Source organism: Thamnophis elegans, chromosome Z (genome assembly GCF_009769535.1).
Source record: "Thamnophis elegans isolate rThaEle1 chromosome Z, rThaEle1.pri, whole genome shotgun sequence".
Classification (NCBI taxonomy): Eukaryota; Metazoa; Chordata; class Lepidosauria; order Squamata; family Colubridae; genus Thamnophis; species Thamnophis elegans.
In genome coordinates this window covers 61,805,828-61,823,636 of record NC_045558.1, presented here as the reverse complement: position 1 = coordinate 61,823,636, position 17,809 = coordinate 61,805,828, and the positions used below count along the sequence as shown (strand labels likewise).

General features: G+C 41.2%; 1 protein-coding gene across 1 annotated transcript in view; it reads right to left on the bottom strand.

Annotated features, from left to right (window-relative positions):
- The window catches only part of PDCD6IP (programmed cell death 6 interacting protein), a 79,385-nt gene that overhangs the window by 22,094 nt on the left and 39,482 nt on the right, over positions 1 to 17,809 (bottom strand). Inside the window, exons 7-13 of the mRNA XM_032234698.1 lie at positions 16,125 to 16,256; positions 13,856 to 14,078; positions 12,691 to 12,814; positions 12,021 to 12,198; positions 11,541 to 11,652; positions 9,386 to 9,555; positions 1,873 to 2,121 (exon numbers count right to left, since the gene is read on the bottom strand). Coding sequence (XP_032090589.1) covers positions 1,873 to 2,121; positions 9,386 to 9,555; positions 11,541 to 11,652; positions 12,021 to 12,198; positions 12,691 to 12,814; positions 13,856 to 14,078; positions 16,125 to 16,256 — 1,188 coding nt within the window. The remainder of the gene's footprint in view (positions 1 to 1,872; positions 2,122 to 9,385; positions 9,556 to 11,540; positions 11,653 to 12,020; positions 12,199 to 12,690; positions 12,815 to 13,855; positions 14,079 to 16,124; positions 16,257 to 17,809) is intronic.

Genomic DNA, 17,809 nt, shown 5'->3' with positions numbered 1-17,809 from the left:
GCCGTGGTAGCCGCACTCTTGATGGAGCGGGCCGTGATACATCTCAGTAGTGGTCGAGACTGGTACTCATAGGTCATATCTATGCAGGCTGTAATCCAACTGCTTATGGTAAACGGAATCACCTACTTGCCCATGGAGGCCGGCTGAAAAGAAACAAAGAGCAACTCCAACTTGTGGAAGGATGCTGTCCGCTTAATATATTAGCAAAGAGCCGTCTGACATCCAGCAGGTGCCACTTCCTTTCCAATGGATGCGTTGGTCTCAGGCAGAAATTTGGAAGAATGACCTCCTGGCCCTGATGAAACCAGGAGTTTACTTTTGGAAGGAATGAAGGGTCCAATCTCAACACAACTCTGATTGCATGGAAAATGCAGAGGTCCCTCCTGATTGACAGGACTGCTAGCTCTGACACCCTACTCACTGAGGTGATAGCGATGAGGAAGTCCTTAAATGTCAGAAGCCGAAGACTAACAGTTCCTAGTGGCTTGAATGGAGGTAAGGCCCTGTAATACCAAGGGAAGGTCCCAAGTGAGATAACAATGGACCAAGGGGGGGGGTCGCAGATTAGATGCCCCCTTTAAAAAACTACATACCCTAGGGTGGCACGTAAGTGACTGATTGCCCACTCCTGCCAAGCATTTGGAGGGTAGTGGGGGCTAATCCCCTGTCCAAGCTGTCCTGCAAAAATTTGAGATCTGTGGGATTGAAACTGTCAACAGGTCAATCCACCTGCTCTGGCACCATCTGCTGAAGGTCACCCAACTGACCTCATATATTCTGGTAGTAGAGGGATATCTGGCCACCTGGATAGTGTGGATAACCTTTTTGGAGAATTTGGCCTGATTTTGGATGTCCCTGTCAAGTGCCACACAAGTTGAAGCCACTAGGGCTCTGGATGGAGTAGAGTCCCAGGCTGAGGACAATCCAGTTGTTGGGAATTCTCCAGGGACAGGAGATGGACAGATTGATGAGGTTGGTGAACCAGGGCCTCCTGGGCCAGTGAGGAGCTACAAGCAGCACTTCCGCTCCCTCTGCCAAGATCTTCCGGATAACTCTTAGAATGAGCAGGAGAGGCGGGAAGGCATACAGCAGGACTTGAAGCCAGGGACAGCGAAGTCGTTGACTTCCTTCATCCCCTGAACAGGAAACTTGGTGAAAAGGCAGAGAGCAAGCTGTAAAGGCTGAGGATGTCGAACCTCCAAGGAGCACCAAATTAAGCCTCCGCACAATACAATTCTCAGTGGAGAATGCATTTCCAAAATGGGGCAGGAGCAGTGAACCAGCCCTCACAGTGCCTAAAGTTTCTCGTGGTGCCCTGGTGCCAGCGCAAAATTCAAACAACCTCTAACACAAAAAATAGCACTTGAGATTGGTGAACCGGCTCTCCGCTTGCTAGCCACCTGAAAATCGGCTAGCCCAAGTGATCAGGCAATATCACCTGCCACCCGAGATCCCAGTCTGATAGTGGAACGAAAACCAATGATCAGGGCAGTGGCAGTTTTGTCTGGCAGACTGGGGAAACCCAGCACATTTACCAGCAGCTAAATAGCAGAAATGGGATTTTGCACACCAAATATCTCCAAAAGAATCCTATTATAAACTCACTGTGAGAAAACGGAGAATCCAACTTGGCAAAAACTCCCCACCTATGCCTATGGAAATAAATTGAATTAGAAAAGGTCTTGAATACGTCTCTTTCAGGCCAGACTGAATTAAAAAACTAGATTCCAGAGAGCGAAAGAGACATGTTCAAGACTTTTTCTAACTCAGTCTCTAGGCTAATGGGCTGAAGTTAACCCATGCTTGGATTCTCCAAGCAGTGTGCAAGAGAATATGCCAGATCTTTGATTTAAAACACTTTATAATAATTACCTGAATGGTGTTGAGCAGCTCCTCTTGTTTTCTCAGGGTTTCCTGTACTTTATGAGTAAGACCACCATAAAGATTATCCAATTCTGTGACAGAAATGGCTTCTTCATTTAAAGCACCATCCTCTGCTAGTGCTGTTAGGAATTTAGATGTCATGTCAAAGTTTACTGATTTGAGTTCATTCTCAAGTTGTTCTCTCTGCTTTTTTACTTCATCCAGACTAGCTAGCAACGATTTTAGGATGTTAACTACCTAATAAAAGAAAATAAATTAGAAATAAAATTGGACATAGTTTTTCATATTAATACTTTTATTATATCTATATTGCTTAAGAATATGATAGCAATGCTGAGCCTAAATACAATTCAAATTAAGACCTTGGGAGTTCTTAAGACTGTTGAATCTCAGAAATAATTTATTCTGCGTAAAAACAGATAATTTTATATGGAAAACCTGATGGGCCATCTCTGTTTGGTTAAATAGAACTGTTTTATGCAATTTTTGGAAGTTATTTAGGTGCTTTTTAGCAACAAAGGGAAATTTAAATGCATAAGCTGTCTAGAATACTTTTGCGAGTATGATGATACACAAGTAGTTAGTTAAACAAATAACTCATATTTAAACATGAAAAACCAACTGTATATACAGTTTCATATTACCATGAAAATGCCTAACTATAATCAGCAGCAATTACAGAATGAAAAGAACTAGAAAGACCATTGGCTTACCTGAACGGTCGTTCTCAGGGCGCTGCGAGGAGAGTCCAAGCATGGGTTAACACAGCCTATCTGCCCTTGGACTAAGTAATGATTTTCTTGATCACGCCTCCCTTTGCCTCTCCATGTTCAGTTTAAAAACAAAAGGACAAAAGTAAGGTAAGAGTTCACAGTCAATAATACAGTCACAGATTGTAAAAGAAAAACCCTGGGTGGGTTTGGACTCTCCTCGCAGCGCCCTGAGAATGACCGTTCAGGTAAGCCAACGGTCTATCTCCAGTGTGCTGCTTGGAGAGTCCAAGCGTGGGACATGCCCAAGCTATTGAGTCCCAGGGTGAGAAAGGCCCGGAGCCTCTGGAGTCTCAGCGACTCTTTGCAAAATTCTTCTTCCGAAAGAGGCTTCGGCTGAGGCAAAGGAGTCTATTTTATAGTTTTTTATGAAGGCGGTGGGAGAAGCCCACATGGTCACCCTGCAAATGTCCAGAATAGATGCCTGGGTTGCCCATGCTGCCGAAGTGGCCACGCTCCTGGTAGAATGCCCGGAACTGGCTTGCCCTGATGCTCATATGCCAACTTGATGCAAGCACGCAGCCAACGACCCACAGTGTGAGATGATGCCTTGTGGCCGAGTGCCCGGGAAGGAATGAGACGAAAAGAGCTTCTGACCGACGAAAGTCATTTGTTCTCTTCACATAAATGCGGATGGCACGCCTCACGTTCAACTTATGCCATTCGCGTTCCCTAGGATGAGAAGGTCTGGGACAAAAATTAGGCAATATAATTTCTTGAGACCTGTGGAAGGTAGAATTGATTTTAGGGATAAATGAGGGGTCAAGTCTTAATATAACCCTGTCAGGATGGACCACACACAGATCCTCCCTGACAGAGAGAGCTGCCAATTCGGAGATCCTGCGAGCGGAAGTAATAGCCACCAGAAATGCAGTCTTAATCGTCAGATGGCGTAAGCTCGTCCTCCGAAGGGGCTCGAAAGGGGATCCCATTAAAGCCCTCAAGACAAAGGGATGATCCCAGGACAGATAACGGTGAATTGCAGATGGGCTGATGTTCACTGCACCCTTTAGAAAACTTTTGATTTGGGGGTGCTGACTCAGAGAGCAAGAAGAACCCCTGGCCAGAATGGTGGACAAAGTGGATACCTGACGCCTAAGCGTGCTAGATGCTAGTCCCTTGTCCAGTCCCTCCTGTAAGAAGTCCAAAGTCTGAGGGACTGAGGTGGAGAAATCAACAATGCCTCTATCCTTACACCAAGAGGAGAAGGCAGCCTAGGTCGCATCGTAGATCCTGGTCGTAGAAGGTCTCCTGGACGCTTGAATAGTTCTGATGACCTTGTCAGAGATGTTTTGTTTCCTCAGAAGATCCCCCTCAAGTGCCAAATGGCTACTTGCAGCCACTGGGGTTCTGGATGATTGATGGCCCCTTGACTGAGGGAGATTTGGTCCTGAGGAATTCTCCACGGTCTCTGAATGGATAGACCGACAAGGTCCACATACCAGGACCTCCTGGGCCAGAACGGTGCCACCAGAATGACTTCTGCCCGCTCCCTCAGGATCTTTGCAATTACCTGAGGGATGAGGGGAAGAGGAGGGAATGAGTATAAGAGTTCTCGGGGCCACTCGCACCTCAGTGCGTTCGTCCCCTCCGCCGACGGTGAATGGTAGCCGGTGAAGAATCGTGGCAGTTGTGTGTTGGAGTGTGTGGCAAAGAGGTCTACTTGCGGTTTGCCAAATCTCCTCACGATCTGCTGGAACAGATCCGGATGTAGACGCCACTCTGAGTGATCGATGCGCTGTCGGCTTAGCCAGTCTGCCTCTCGATTGCTGGTCCTGGAGATGTGATCTGCTCTGAGAGAAGCCAGTCGTCTTTCCGCCCACCTTCCCAGGGCTTCCGCCAAGCTCATAAGCGTCTTGGAGTGTGTGCTGCCCTGTCTGTTTATGTGGGCATTTGTGGCCACGTTGTCTGTGAGTAACAGTACATGCCTTCCTTCGATTATGCGAGAGAAGCGTCTCAGGGCGAGTCGGGCTGCCCTCAGCTCTAACCAGTTGATGTTGTGGGCGGCCTCCCTCTGGGGCCATTGACCCTGGGCAAGTTGACTCTGGCAGTGGGCGCCCCATCCCAGAAGACTCGCGTCTGTGGTGACCACGATTCGTTCCGGTTCCCTGAACAGGCAACCCTTTACAATCGCCTTGGAACTCCACCAGGTCAGTGATTGGACCACCTTCAGTGGAAGGCACACCCGCCTGTGGGAATTGCTGGTTTTGGCTCTCTACATGGGCAGGAGAAACCATTGCAGTTCCCTGACATAGAGACGGGCCCAGGGCATGATTTTCAGGCAAGAAATCATCAGCCCCAGCAGCTGGGAGAGTTCGATGATTGGCACCGACCTGGACAAACAACAACGTTTGACTCTGGTCTTCAGATTGTTCCGACGATCTGGCGACAGGAACACCTGGCTGGAGGTCGAGTCGATGATGGCGCCTAGATGTTGAATACGTGTTGATGGTCGAAACTGGCTCTTCTCCAGGTTGACGGAGAAGCCCTGTTGCTGCAATGTCTGGACCGTGATGTGGACATCTCGTCGAGCCTGCTCTGCTTTGACAGAATGAATAATTATATCATCCAAATAACATTCCAGACGTATGGGGAAAGTCCGGAAGTGGGCTGCCACCACCGCCAGGATCTTGGTAAAGGTGTTGGGTGCTGATGAGAGACCGAAGGGGAGAACCTTGTACTGATAGTGCTTCCCCTTGGAGCAGAACCTCAGGAACCTCCTATGGGCAGCATAAATGGGGACATGGAGGTAGGCTTCCTTTAAATCTATGGAAGTTAACAGATCCCCCTCCCGCATGCAATCCAGAATAGAATGGAGGGATTGCATCTTGAACCTCTTGTAGGCCAGATGCTGATTGAAGCTCTTTAGGTCCAAGATGGCCCTCCACCCACCCCCCCGAACTCTTCAGAACTGTCGTTCCTGTTCTTTGGGGACGGGCTCTATGGCCTCTATCTGGAGACGATGGAGGATCTCCGCCTGCATGAGCTCCCGTTTTAACGGATTCTTGGGGGTGGGACAGCAGATGAACTTCCTCTGGGGAAAGGATAGGAATTCTAGAACCAGGCCCCTCTGGATAGTGGAGAGGACCCAGCTGTCTGAGGTGATTTCCTCCCACCTGTCGGTGTATAGTTGTAACCCTATGGGAGGAATCCCTTGGCAGTCACTTCCCCCTGTGGAACTGGCGAGAGCTATTGTTGTTGCCCCCTCGGAATGGCTTCCGAAAGGAGGACTGATGGTGCCTCCCCCGGGTACTGAAGGACCCCCTGTCCTGGTTCCTGTCGCCCCCGATGGAAGGTCCTCGGATAGGAGGAGGAGGAAGATGCCTGGGCAGAGTCCTGATTTCGAAAGGCCTGTCTACGAAAGGAACCGAACTGTTTGCGTTCGTTCCTCTTAAGGGTGGCCGGGAGAATCTTCCGCTTGTCTTTAGTTTCTATAACAAACTTATCCAGAGCATCCCTGAATAAGTGTCCTCTCTTGAAAGGAGCGGAAGCAAGCTTCCACTTGGCCTTCATATCGGCCTGCCAGTGGAGCAGCCACAGGAGGCGTCTAGATGTCACGTTGGAGGCTAGGGCCCTGGAAGCAAACTTCGCTGCATTGAGCGAAGCATCTGCTGAATACTCAATGGCGGTAATGATTTTTGTAAGATCATGGCACCATTTTGACTTTCTGGTAGGCGGTTAGGACCGCAACTGCCTCAGCCAGAGCAGTGATGCTCTGGTGAAGAAAGACGCTGAGGTGGATACCTTGATGGCCCAGGCAGCTGCCATGTGTGTTTTGTGGCATGCTTTCTCCGATCTTTTATCTTCGGCCTTGAGACCTTCAAGAAGGTCCGCAGGCAAATTAGAATTCGAGGTCAAAGACATTACTGGGGCCTCCACCTCCAGCAGTTTCAAGACCTCCTCCATTTGATCTTCAACTGAATAGAGAGATTTATCCCCCGCGCTGGGGTTGGTTAGGGTACCAGGTTGGACCCATTGCCTCTGGATCACGTCCAAAAAGAGATCCAGGACAGGAATGGATTCTCGGGTGAAAGGAGGTTCCTTAAACAGACCTGTTTGTGATCCTTAGAGGAAGAGGCCTGGACTGAGTCAGGTTTGGGACTAGATCCCAATTCAGTGGCCACCCTGGCCTTGTGAAGAATAGATTTGAATAGTGTTGGTTTGAAGAGGCCAGTGAAGGCCGGCTGGTCGGGGGGAAGGTCTTCATCCTCTGAGAGGACAAAACCCTCGGCCTTCTCTGAGGAAGCAGAGGCATCCGGGGAGGCCTGGTCTTTAGAGGTGGAGGCTGAGCTAGGCTGCTTGGATTTGGAAGGCTTGGACTTGCTAGAACCTTTGAGCTTTATGCCCTCAGCTATGCCCTGGGAAATGGCGACGGAAATGACATCCCTCATCTCTGCTGACAGAGCTGAGCCCTTGTCCTCCCTGGGGCGATGCCTACTGGGAAGATCAAGGCATTTGCGTTTGCCAGTGATACACTCCTCATCTGCGGGCAACATGCCCTGAAAGGGTCCCAGTTCCTCCCTGAGAAATGAGCTGGGTGAGTCAGGGTATCCCCAGGATGCATAAGGGGATGGGTCCCTGGAAGATTCTCGATCCAAAGATGGAGAGCCACTGTCCCTGATAGAAGGGGAGTCTCCACCCACATCTCTGACAGAAGACTCCTCAGGGGAATTCCTGGCCTGTTCTGAGGGAGGCCTCCCTTGGAGCTGACGTTCTGAGCCCTCCGTCTGCTTGCGGTGGCGAGGGCCCTGCTTGCCTTTATCACTGGGTTCAGAGGGACCCGGGGAGAGCTTCTCACGGGCACCTTTATCCCCTTTCCCCCCAATAGGGTTAGGATTAGACCTACTATGCTTGCTGGAGGGCCCTGCCTGCTCCTCCCGAGGCCTCACACTATCATCAGCCATGCTGCCCTGCAAACCGGAGCAAGAGGTCACGATGTTGCAGCCTCGGTTGCCTGCCGACTGAATTAGATGGCTGACACGCTGTGTGTAGTACTAGGGCACCTGACGCTGGCCTGATAGCTCAAGCGCGTCCGCAGACTCTTTGAGGGAGGGCCGCCGAGAGGTTGGAATCCTCCTCCCCACCGCACACCGATGTCGCTGCCTTGTAGAGGGTAAAGGGCAGGCCTAGCCGGCGCCCCAGATTAGGACCGCGCTTCCTGGCGGTTGCTGCGGCTGAGGGGTAACTCTGGGCAATTCACGCTCTCCTGGTTCCGTTCGCACCAAATCGCAACCGCTACCTCACGAGGTGGCTCGCAGGTCAAAATGAGCCCACAGGGCGAAAGTGTCACTCAAAATGGCCCCCGCTGTGCGTGCATCCGCCACATGCCAACCAGGCATCCAATGAGGAGAAAGCGTGTGAAGCCACTAAGATGGCCACCACTGTTGCCTGGCAGAATAAGCTGGAGTGCCTCAGAAGCGAGGAACACCTCGTAGGCTGAGAAACCGGAGAAATCAGCAATAATCGTCAAGGGATCTGCCCATCCCTATCTCTGCCAGCTGAATCTGGACGAGCGACTCACATGCGCCGCTCCGCTTGCGATCCGCGGAATGAAAGGCCTGGCCCCTCTCAGTATAAAGAAGCCTTCAAATGCAGCTCTTCAGCCTTGCAGAAGTATTTAGAGATGTATTTAAGATGGAAGTAGCTTGAGTGGTCAGATTTTCGGTTGGGAAACCCCAGTCTATCTACCCTTGGACTGGAGCATTCCCAAAACAGTCCCTACGGGCGGACTGAGTTTTTAAACTGAACATGGAGAGGCAAAGGGAGGCGTGGTCAAGAAAATCATTACTCAGTCCAAGGGCAGATAGGCTGTGTTAACCCACGCTTGGACTCTCCAAGCAGCGCACTGGAGAATAAACAGAACCAGTGTGATGTATTGTTAGAACCGGCAGTCCTAAGTTAAAGTTCCCCCTGTAAGCCTCAAAAGCTAACTGGACAGTCACTTTCTCTCACACCTCATAGGATTGTTTTTTGAGGAGGCAGGGGTGCTAGTGTGCAACTGTGAGCTGTTGAAAAGGTAAGATATAAAGCTAATACATAAAAAACATCTCCATTAGACTGTGTGCATGTGTGTGTGCACACGCATGCATTCCTTTGCATTACTATTGACTTCTAGTTACACATTACAAAATTATGAGATGAATCTATAAAAGCAGTATTCCTAAACTGTGGTTCTGATCTTTAAAACTCATTTTTAATAGATCAAACAACTGTAAACCAAACAGTGATAATTATGAACCAACTAGAGTATCTAACTATTCACTGTGTGAGGTTAATAATATGTTATATATGTGCATGGCTTAGAAACAGTGAAAGAAGTAGGCAAGTGGTGAGTGTACAGAAAGAGAAAACAGATAAGAGGATCCAGACTGATGTCTTTGCTTCAGTGGAGCCAGTTTATAGGTATAATAAGAGATATTGTTTGTTACATGTTCCTAGTATCATTAGGAGGGAGGAAAGCATGGTATCCAGTTTGTAAAATGGAATTTCGAAGTGTTTCAAAATAGAGTCTTCCCATATTATCAGATGCTACAATTATGATTTATATTGCTTTCTTTACTATTCTTACATAATATACAAGGTACATAGCCTATAGCCTTGCTTAAACCAAGATTCTTTTGAATTCTGTTGGCCAAGAATTAGTGTTGCATATATCTCCAAATGCTTTGATTCCTTTTTTAAATTGGTGTTTCCCCACAATAAATGTAATCATTAAAAATTTTTATTCATACCTCACTCCCTTGTATTGTTTTTGCTGGATTTGCTGATGGAATGGCTGCATTAAGTTCTTGTTCTGATTTAGATAACAATGAAATTGTATCTCGATGAGATTGGTATCGTTCCTTAACCTGTTTGTCAGCTTGTACTGCTTTATCCAGTACATTACGGAAATTGGTTCCTTCTATAAAAAAAAGCCCAAAGAAAAATCTGCAGCTAAAATATGACATCTTACTAATTAGCAATACAGTGAATTGTTAAGCCCTTATCAACTACTTACAACCAAGTAAGCAATATTCTCATAAAGTTTCTTTAATCAGATAAAAGGAAAAATGACTAGAGCATCTTAGAAATTGAATTATTTTACTTTACTTATATCTTAAGGTAACACTTCCTTGATGTCTTTACATTTCTTCCTAATAATCTCTTGGCACAAAAATGTTGCTACAATTCATCTGCTAAGGAGGAATACACTTCTGTTCTGGCTCTCCATTAGTTTGAAAATACAATATTCCTGGATTCTGGGGAACTGATTGTGTGAATTGGTTACCAATACTTTGTTAAATTGGTAGTTCCATGAATTTGATTGGGTCACGGTCAGTTATAGTATATTCTTCCCAGTGTTGGAAAACATGATTTCACATATCTTTGTGGTGGATTTTAAAAGCTTTATTAAATTATGACAGATGTCATATAGCCGGGATACCATACTGTGCCTTCTACTAGCAATAGCAATAGCAGTTAGACTTATATACCACTTCATAGGGCTTTCAGCCCTCTCTAAGCGGTTTACAGAGTCAGCATATTGCCCCCAACAACAATCTGGGTCCTCATTTTACCCACCTCGGAAGGATGGAAGGCTGAGTCAACCCTGAGCCGGTGAGATTTGAACAGCCGAACTGCCGAACTAGCAGTCAGCTGAAGTGGCCTGCAGTGCTGCATTTAACCACTGCGCCACCTTGGCTACTAGCAATCATTATAAAGACACAGTTTCTATTCAGATGCTTGTTCAAAAATTAAAATTCTACAGTACAAAAGGTAAAATTCCTTCTAACACTTGAACAAGAATGGTTATTTGAAATCCAAATTTATTTAGTGACACATAACCCAGTTTCAGAGTGGGTGGTGCTTCTATTTTCTAAACAGTATTTTTCTTATCATGAAAACAAAACATTTGAGATAGCATAACAGACCTTGAAACAAACAACTCCACCCTCATTTCTCATCTCAGGATCCTAATCTATACTAAGTACCACCTGCCAAAAACTGGTCAATGGGATGTTGTTTTTTAAATAAATATTTTTAAAATCAAATCCTATAAGAAGTTATTGGAAGCACAATACTTTTAAAAATGTGTGCTTGTTAAAATATTGAAAAACTATCAAACATTTGAATAGTATTGAGAAAAATTAGAAAGCCAAAAATGGAACCCAATGAAGGCAAAGATATTTAATCCATTTATTCTGAGTTGATGTTTTGCTTCATTCAAGCCCTGTTTGCACTTGAATTATAAATTCTGAGGTGGGTGAAATGAGGACCCGGACTGTGGGGGCAAGTTGCTGACTCAATTTGCTAAAAAAATTTGTAAACCACTTAGAGAGGGCTGAAAGCCCTATGAAGCGGTATATGTCTAATAAATAAATAAATAAATAAATAAATACATACATACATACATACTTCCCGGAAATAATAGCATAAAAATGGTCAATATTTTATTTTTTTCTAAAATTGAAATTAATCAACATTAAAATATTGTAATAATCATTTATTAAGGCAAGTCTTTATTATCTATTTTTACATTATGAATACTCAAGGATCAAAATAAATTAATATCTAGCTCTCTGAAATATAAAAGCAAAAGCATTAGTATCAATTTATTATATAAGCTAATAATTAATCAACATCTTGTATTGCCAAAATCTACCATCTGTATGCTGACTCAACGTAATCAATTCAGATTGGAACTTAAACATATCCTCTATTAAATTCAAGCCTAGTATAAGTTTGTTCCTGTTCTCAGAATGTTTCTTCTACTGTGCTCTCTTACCTACCTGCTTCAATGTTGTATCAATATATTTGGGGATAAAAATCATGACAAAAAGAGATTCATGCAAATGTCTATGTAGTAAGCAACCTAATGTAATGATCAAATACACAATAATATATTACCTGCCCTCAAAGACTTGTATAAATCATTTGATGGTGTTCTTTGCCAACGTTCCTTGAATTTGTTTTTCAACTCATTATCTGTTGCTTCTTCTTCATCCAATATCCTTAGTGACTTTCATTGTTTAAAAAAAACAATTAAAATAATTTTAGTTCATATTTTAATGGATTGTTGCCAGCATGGCTTAAATTATCTCCCATTAATAGATACGACTTAAGCTGGTGACTTAACAAAGAATTAACTTAAAACCTAAATAATGTATATCTAAATTAGATACCATGCTTTGCAATTATATCAGCCAGGTGTTATCTGAACAATAAAATATCAGGGTTAATATTTCTTAAACTGGTTCCCTCTCCTACTAAATAAATATTGCAACCCCTATCAATTAACGAATGAACATTTAAATGTGAAAATTTGCCCATTCTACCAAGAAAAAGGCATGTGATTTCTTAAGAATGCAATTATTACTGCAAACATACCTCATCCAGAATCTCTCTATTTCTTTGCAACAATTCAGGAAGATCTTTCATCAACTGATCTATTGCTTCAACACCTCCCTGTTCAATCACTGATTTAGACTTCTGTAGAATGGATTGAGGAATACTATCTCCAGAAACATCTTCAATAGCAGCAGGAAGATTAAGGGATGCTAGCACTCTAGAGGAGATTACATTATTTCAGTTTACCATCTTGTAGTCACTTCACAACAAACATACAGCTTAAACAAGTCAATTTAGTGCTTTATGCCGATGCTAATTTTTACATCAACAAAACATTACCAGGCATCTTTACTGTTAAGAAAGACGTGTTTTGATTGGGAGTATAAGGAATTCAATTATATATGAAGTTTCAATTGCATACCAATCAAAGAAGCCATCTGAAGAGACATTTTTAAAAACTGGACTTTTATTTTATAAATTGATTTTCTTGTTTGTGTTCCAAGAGGCATACACAAAAGAAGGAGTAACTATCTGGAGAGCGGGTCAAATGGCCATCAGAATCTCATTCCCAATCCAATGTCTGAAATCAAAGGGTCTTTACTATGGTATTAATACAGTATATCAACATTTATCAACTGCACCACCAAATCCTTTTCTGCTAATGCAAAATTTCTCTAGAACCTAGCAGACATCAAAATAATCATCTCACCCATTTGCCAAATTGGTGGCCTCTCTCATCTGGCCTATTGATCTATTAACCAAGTCTGCTTTTCTTTGGTTGTAGACAGCAAGAGCTTGCTGTACTGCCATAGGAACCATCTTCTCAAACAAATCTATAAAGCAAAACACTATAATTAGTAAAACAGATTCATATTCTTGCTCTCTCACCATTATTTATCTGAAATTACTGGACTTTATGCTCCCCATTATCTTTTCCGCCCAAAACAAGATCTACAAAGAATCAACATGTGAACTTGTTAGTAGTTTCACTTATACCCCAAAACATGAATAAAGAGGACTGAACTAATGAACCGCCTCAAGATACTCCCACTTAAAATTCCAAGTGATATTATTTAAAGATAATCTAATTTTATTCTTACCATATGAAACATTTGAACTATGGGATTATAGAGTAAAGGCAGGTTTTTTTTAATGTGAATGTGTTGAAACCTACAGTACTTTTAATGCAAATGCAATGTCATCAAAGTAACTCACATATTGCAAGCTAGACATGTAACAGTGATCTTGTATCACCAAGAATGCAAATGTTACATACCTGTTTTCAGAAGACTTGGAGCCTATTTGATAATATTTCACATTCAGTTTTTAAAACAAAGGGATTACTAAAACTTTGTAGAAGAAAGATTATAGATTTCATTTGTATATTGTATATTCTTTGAAGCACACTTAAAATGAAATTGGTATTCATTAAGAACATATCAAATGCTTCAAACACTTGTACAGATACCATTTCTCTTAAAATAAGCCCTATCAAAAAATAAACCCTATCATGTTTTATGTGTGCATTTAATATAAGCCCTACCCCCCAAAATAAACCCTACCTAAGAGCCTGCACAACTGGCCACAAGCACGTCAAGCAGCCCCCTGCCCTGCTGTGAACAAGCAGAAGTACATTGAGGGAAACATGGGTAGTTTAAAATTTTTTAATGATATCAAATAATATACTGGTGAACTAATATAGGCAATAAAACAAGTTCCCATTTGAAAAATACAAGTAAAAGTAAAGCTAATCCCACTCCAACTGGGTTGACATTCAAAAGAAAGACAACACAAACAACTTTATATTCCAAAATCTGAATGGGATTGCTGAAGTCATGTGCCCAATATCAGAATGCAGTGATAATCACGCTTACCTGTAAATTTCTGACTCAGAGGGAGAGTAATGGGAGTTGCTTTCACAAGACTGACTTTTCCTATTGGTTCAAGATCTTTAAGATCAGGAACTCTATCATGATAGATGAAGTCATTATCCTTCTTTGCAGCAGTAAGTGCACGGTTGATTTTGTCAGACAGGTCTTTAACATTTACATATTCATCATAACGAGATGTCACTGTTTTTACAAGATCCGCAGCATGCTAAATTAAAAACAAAACAATCTGAAACAGACAGTTTTGTAATAACCAAATACAATATTTCTGTAATATTCTGCATATTAATATCACTAGTTGTCAAATTACAAAAGTGGTGTGCATAATGAGTAGTGCTTTGTTCATGAATTGACTTATATTTTACTCAGAATTTCCTAGCATATCCATTTTGTTTTGTTGAATTTTGTTTTGGTTTTCCAAATGCCAGCTATGATAAATGGCCAAGTACTAAAGAGTTTTTACATATAAGTTTCACAAATTATTTTGATCGTTTAATAATCAATTATTACTTGGACATCATATGCCTTTCACATTGGCAGTAAAATATTCTAACAGAGATTTACCAATTTTAAATGTCCAATTTAAATCTTACTCACTGAATGTAATAGATGGATAACTTATGCTGATAATGCTGTACTTTTGTGCCAAACTCCCATAAAATGAGAACAGCACTTCAATATTTACCTTCTTAGTATAGGATGACACTTTTGATCAATCAACTATAAGCAAGATAGAATACTAGTTTTTGTTAAATATAAATGAATAAATGGCAAATCTATGGTAGTAAATTATAAATAATGTTCAATCTAAATGCAGATATAGTACAATCAAATAGCCATCAAAGTTTTTAATATTAAAGCTCTGATATAATGGCTGATAGTTCTCAAGTCTTACTCTAATTTTACCAAGTTGTCAGCACTATAGTTAGCAGCAGATGTGATTAAGGTACAGATCAAAGCTTGTTTTTTACCAATTACAGAGGGTCTTAAAACCTGGTTTTGGTCTCAAGCCTGGGGGTTATTTTGTTTATAGAGAATGGGCACTGTGCAGTTGCACTATGTTTTTAATGGATGTTTTTAGTTCAGGCTGTTTTGTTTTTGTTTTTAATTATATTAACTTAGCATCAGATTTTTTTAAAGCTATTCAAGGTCTGCAAGGTGGCTATAATAAATTTAATTAAAAAAATATCTTTATTTTAGCATCTCTCAAAACATTGTGCTTGATCAATTTAACTGGCACAGAATAGGGAATCCTGATTAGTTTCATCTCATTTTCTTTAAATGCCTTAGCAATAGCAATAGCAGTAGACTTATATACCGCTTCATAGGCCTTTCAGGCCTCTCTAAGCGGTTTACAGAGAGTCAGCATATTGCCCCCAACAATCTGGGTCCTCATTTTACCCACCTCGGAAGGATGGAAGGCTGAGTCAACCCTGAGCCGGTGAGATTTGAACCGCTGACCTGCTGATCTAGCAGTAGCCTGCAGTGCTGCTTTTAACCACTGCGCCACCTTGGCTCTTATTAATTGTGGAGCTTGAAAAAGCAAAAGAAAAGACGAAGAACTTTGGGTTATGAGCATCTACAATATTTGATTAAATTATTAGACTTTTCTACAGGAAAACCTAACTTTTCCCTTTGTTCAGATATCTTTTGTATCTAAGTGCATTGATGCCTTAAATAATTTGTCATCAGCAGTCTTGGAGGATAATTTTACAGTATTGTATTGTATAATATTATATGGGAGATAAAATCTGCTTTGTGTTATTGTGTAGTTTATTTATTTGTGTCACTCATGTAACTGTTTGGAGTATCAAATATTTATATTAGCAAGTATAGAACAATTGTTTCTTTTGTGTGACAAAATATGTGTAGTAGCTTTTTGAATGTTCCAAATGATATTTGAAGAATTAAGTTAATAATGAATAATTCAGGTCCTCAGCAGCAAAAAAATATGACAAATAACACATTCCTCTGTTTAGAAATTTCTTACAGCCACTCTGAGTCTAATGAAATATCTAGAGATCTTTGTTTGCCCATTTCCAAGTGTCAAGATTTTTCATACAGGATGCTTCATTTTTCTGAGACGTCCTACTTATTTCTAGGTGCTATCAATTGCCTCTATTAAACAGTAATGCTCGCAAAATTATGAACTAATCTACATAGATAAGATCTCAGTAAACAAATTAAGATTTTTCTTAGTGCAATTACAATTGAAGACACTATTATTTCTTTCCCATGAAAAAAAATAACTAACTTGCAATCTTGCAATTTCTTCACCAAATTTCTTCTGTTGCTTTGCCAGTACAGATTGATGGTACTCTGCATGGGCTTGCATTATGCAGTGTTTTGCAGCCAGAAGAGGGAACACCTCCTGGAAATAAAAATACTGACCAAGGGAAAAGTCCAACCACATAAACCATCACAGACAACATGGGATGCAGGAAGAAAAGAACATGACATTAGACACACCCAATTAATGTTTTAGATAAGGCCTGGGAGATAAAGATACCAACAGGCAGGGATTATATTTAGTGAAATTATTGATGCTAATTTGATTTAGAATTTTTGTAAATCATCCCTTTCATCATTCAGGTTATTTTAGGATTAAGAAATCTAATATGCCTTAGGAATTAGGGCAAGGATACAGTAGTTTACACATTACATTTATGAACCCAAATTAAACAAATTATCTAGACCTTAAATTATGAAAAACTAGTTTATGTAAATCACCAAGTTAACATTCTTGAGAAAAAATGATGAATTAAGTCCAAAGAGAAATGGGGGTCACTAAATAAGCTTAAGCACATGACTACATATAAAAGGCTAACATGATCCTTATGGTAAAGATATATAAGAAAATTGCAAATGTGCATAGATCAAGAGATTATGTAAAAGTGCCATATAAATCTTAATAAAGTTACTGAATTTTTTTAAAATTACTTTACTTGCAATAACTATCTAAAATGTTATATATTTCTATTTGCTATTTTATTGGAAATACCTGACCTTCAAGAACATGAAAATGAAGTATTTATCATCAGAATATCTTTGGCTTGTCTATTCTTATAATATTGCAAAAGGTATCACTAAAAAGAGAAAATATCATATAAATATTAACAAAATTGAAAGCTAATACCACTTCTGCCTTTGGTCCATTTTCAAATAAATCTTTTTCTTTAAAACTGCACATCCATTTCCAACTTGAATTTCTATTCGTATCTTGAAAGTCAATTCTACAATCAATTTAACCTCTAATAGGCTAACTTATTTCTTTATATCCTGTCTTTATTATTTTTACAAATAACTCAATGTGGTGAACATATCCAATACAACTTCCTATTCCAATTTCCTGAAAACAACCCTGTAAGATGAGTTGGGCTGAAAGAGTGTGATTGGACCAATGTTACCCAGTTGGCTTTTATAGCTAAGTTGGCACTTAAACTCATGGTCTCTTCTTTCTAACTTGGTGCCTTAAGCAGGTACAGGTTTGCTAAAAAAATTTACACTTTACATACTTTGGCTCTAAAATAAGAAGAAATGATTGCGAATCATTACTTAATATATTGAAAAGCTAAAGATATTTAAACTTTTTGTTATTTGAATTAAATCAAGGTTTGGATGGCATGGTTACTTATGGTATGATACAAGTAAAGATAATGTTGAGTTTAATAATCATTTTGTTAGACGTACTAAGAGTTTGTAATAAATATAAAACAAGGCTCTCTAAGAAGTTACCTCTTTGGGTATCACCCTAGGAAGCTTTCTTTAGAAAAGAAATGGCAAAATGGCAAAGCCGGACTGGTTGATATATGGTAAAAAAAATTCTTTCAACTATGGCAACCCAATATTAAAGCTGAGGGAAGACCTTGAAGAAGAAGGTTATGTTTGCCATTAGTTTACTTATCAACAACTGAAAGATTTAAATTGGAATAAAAGTGT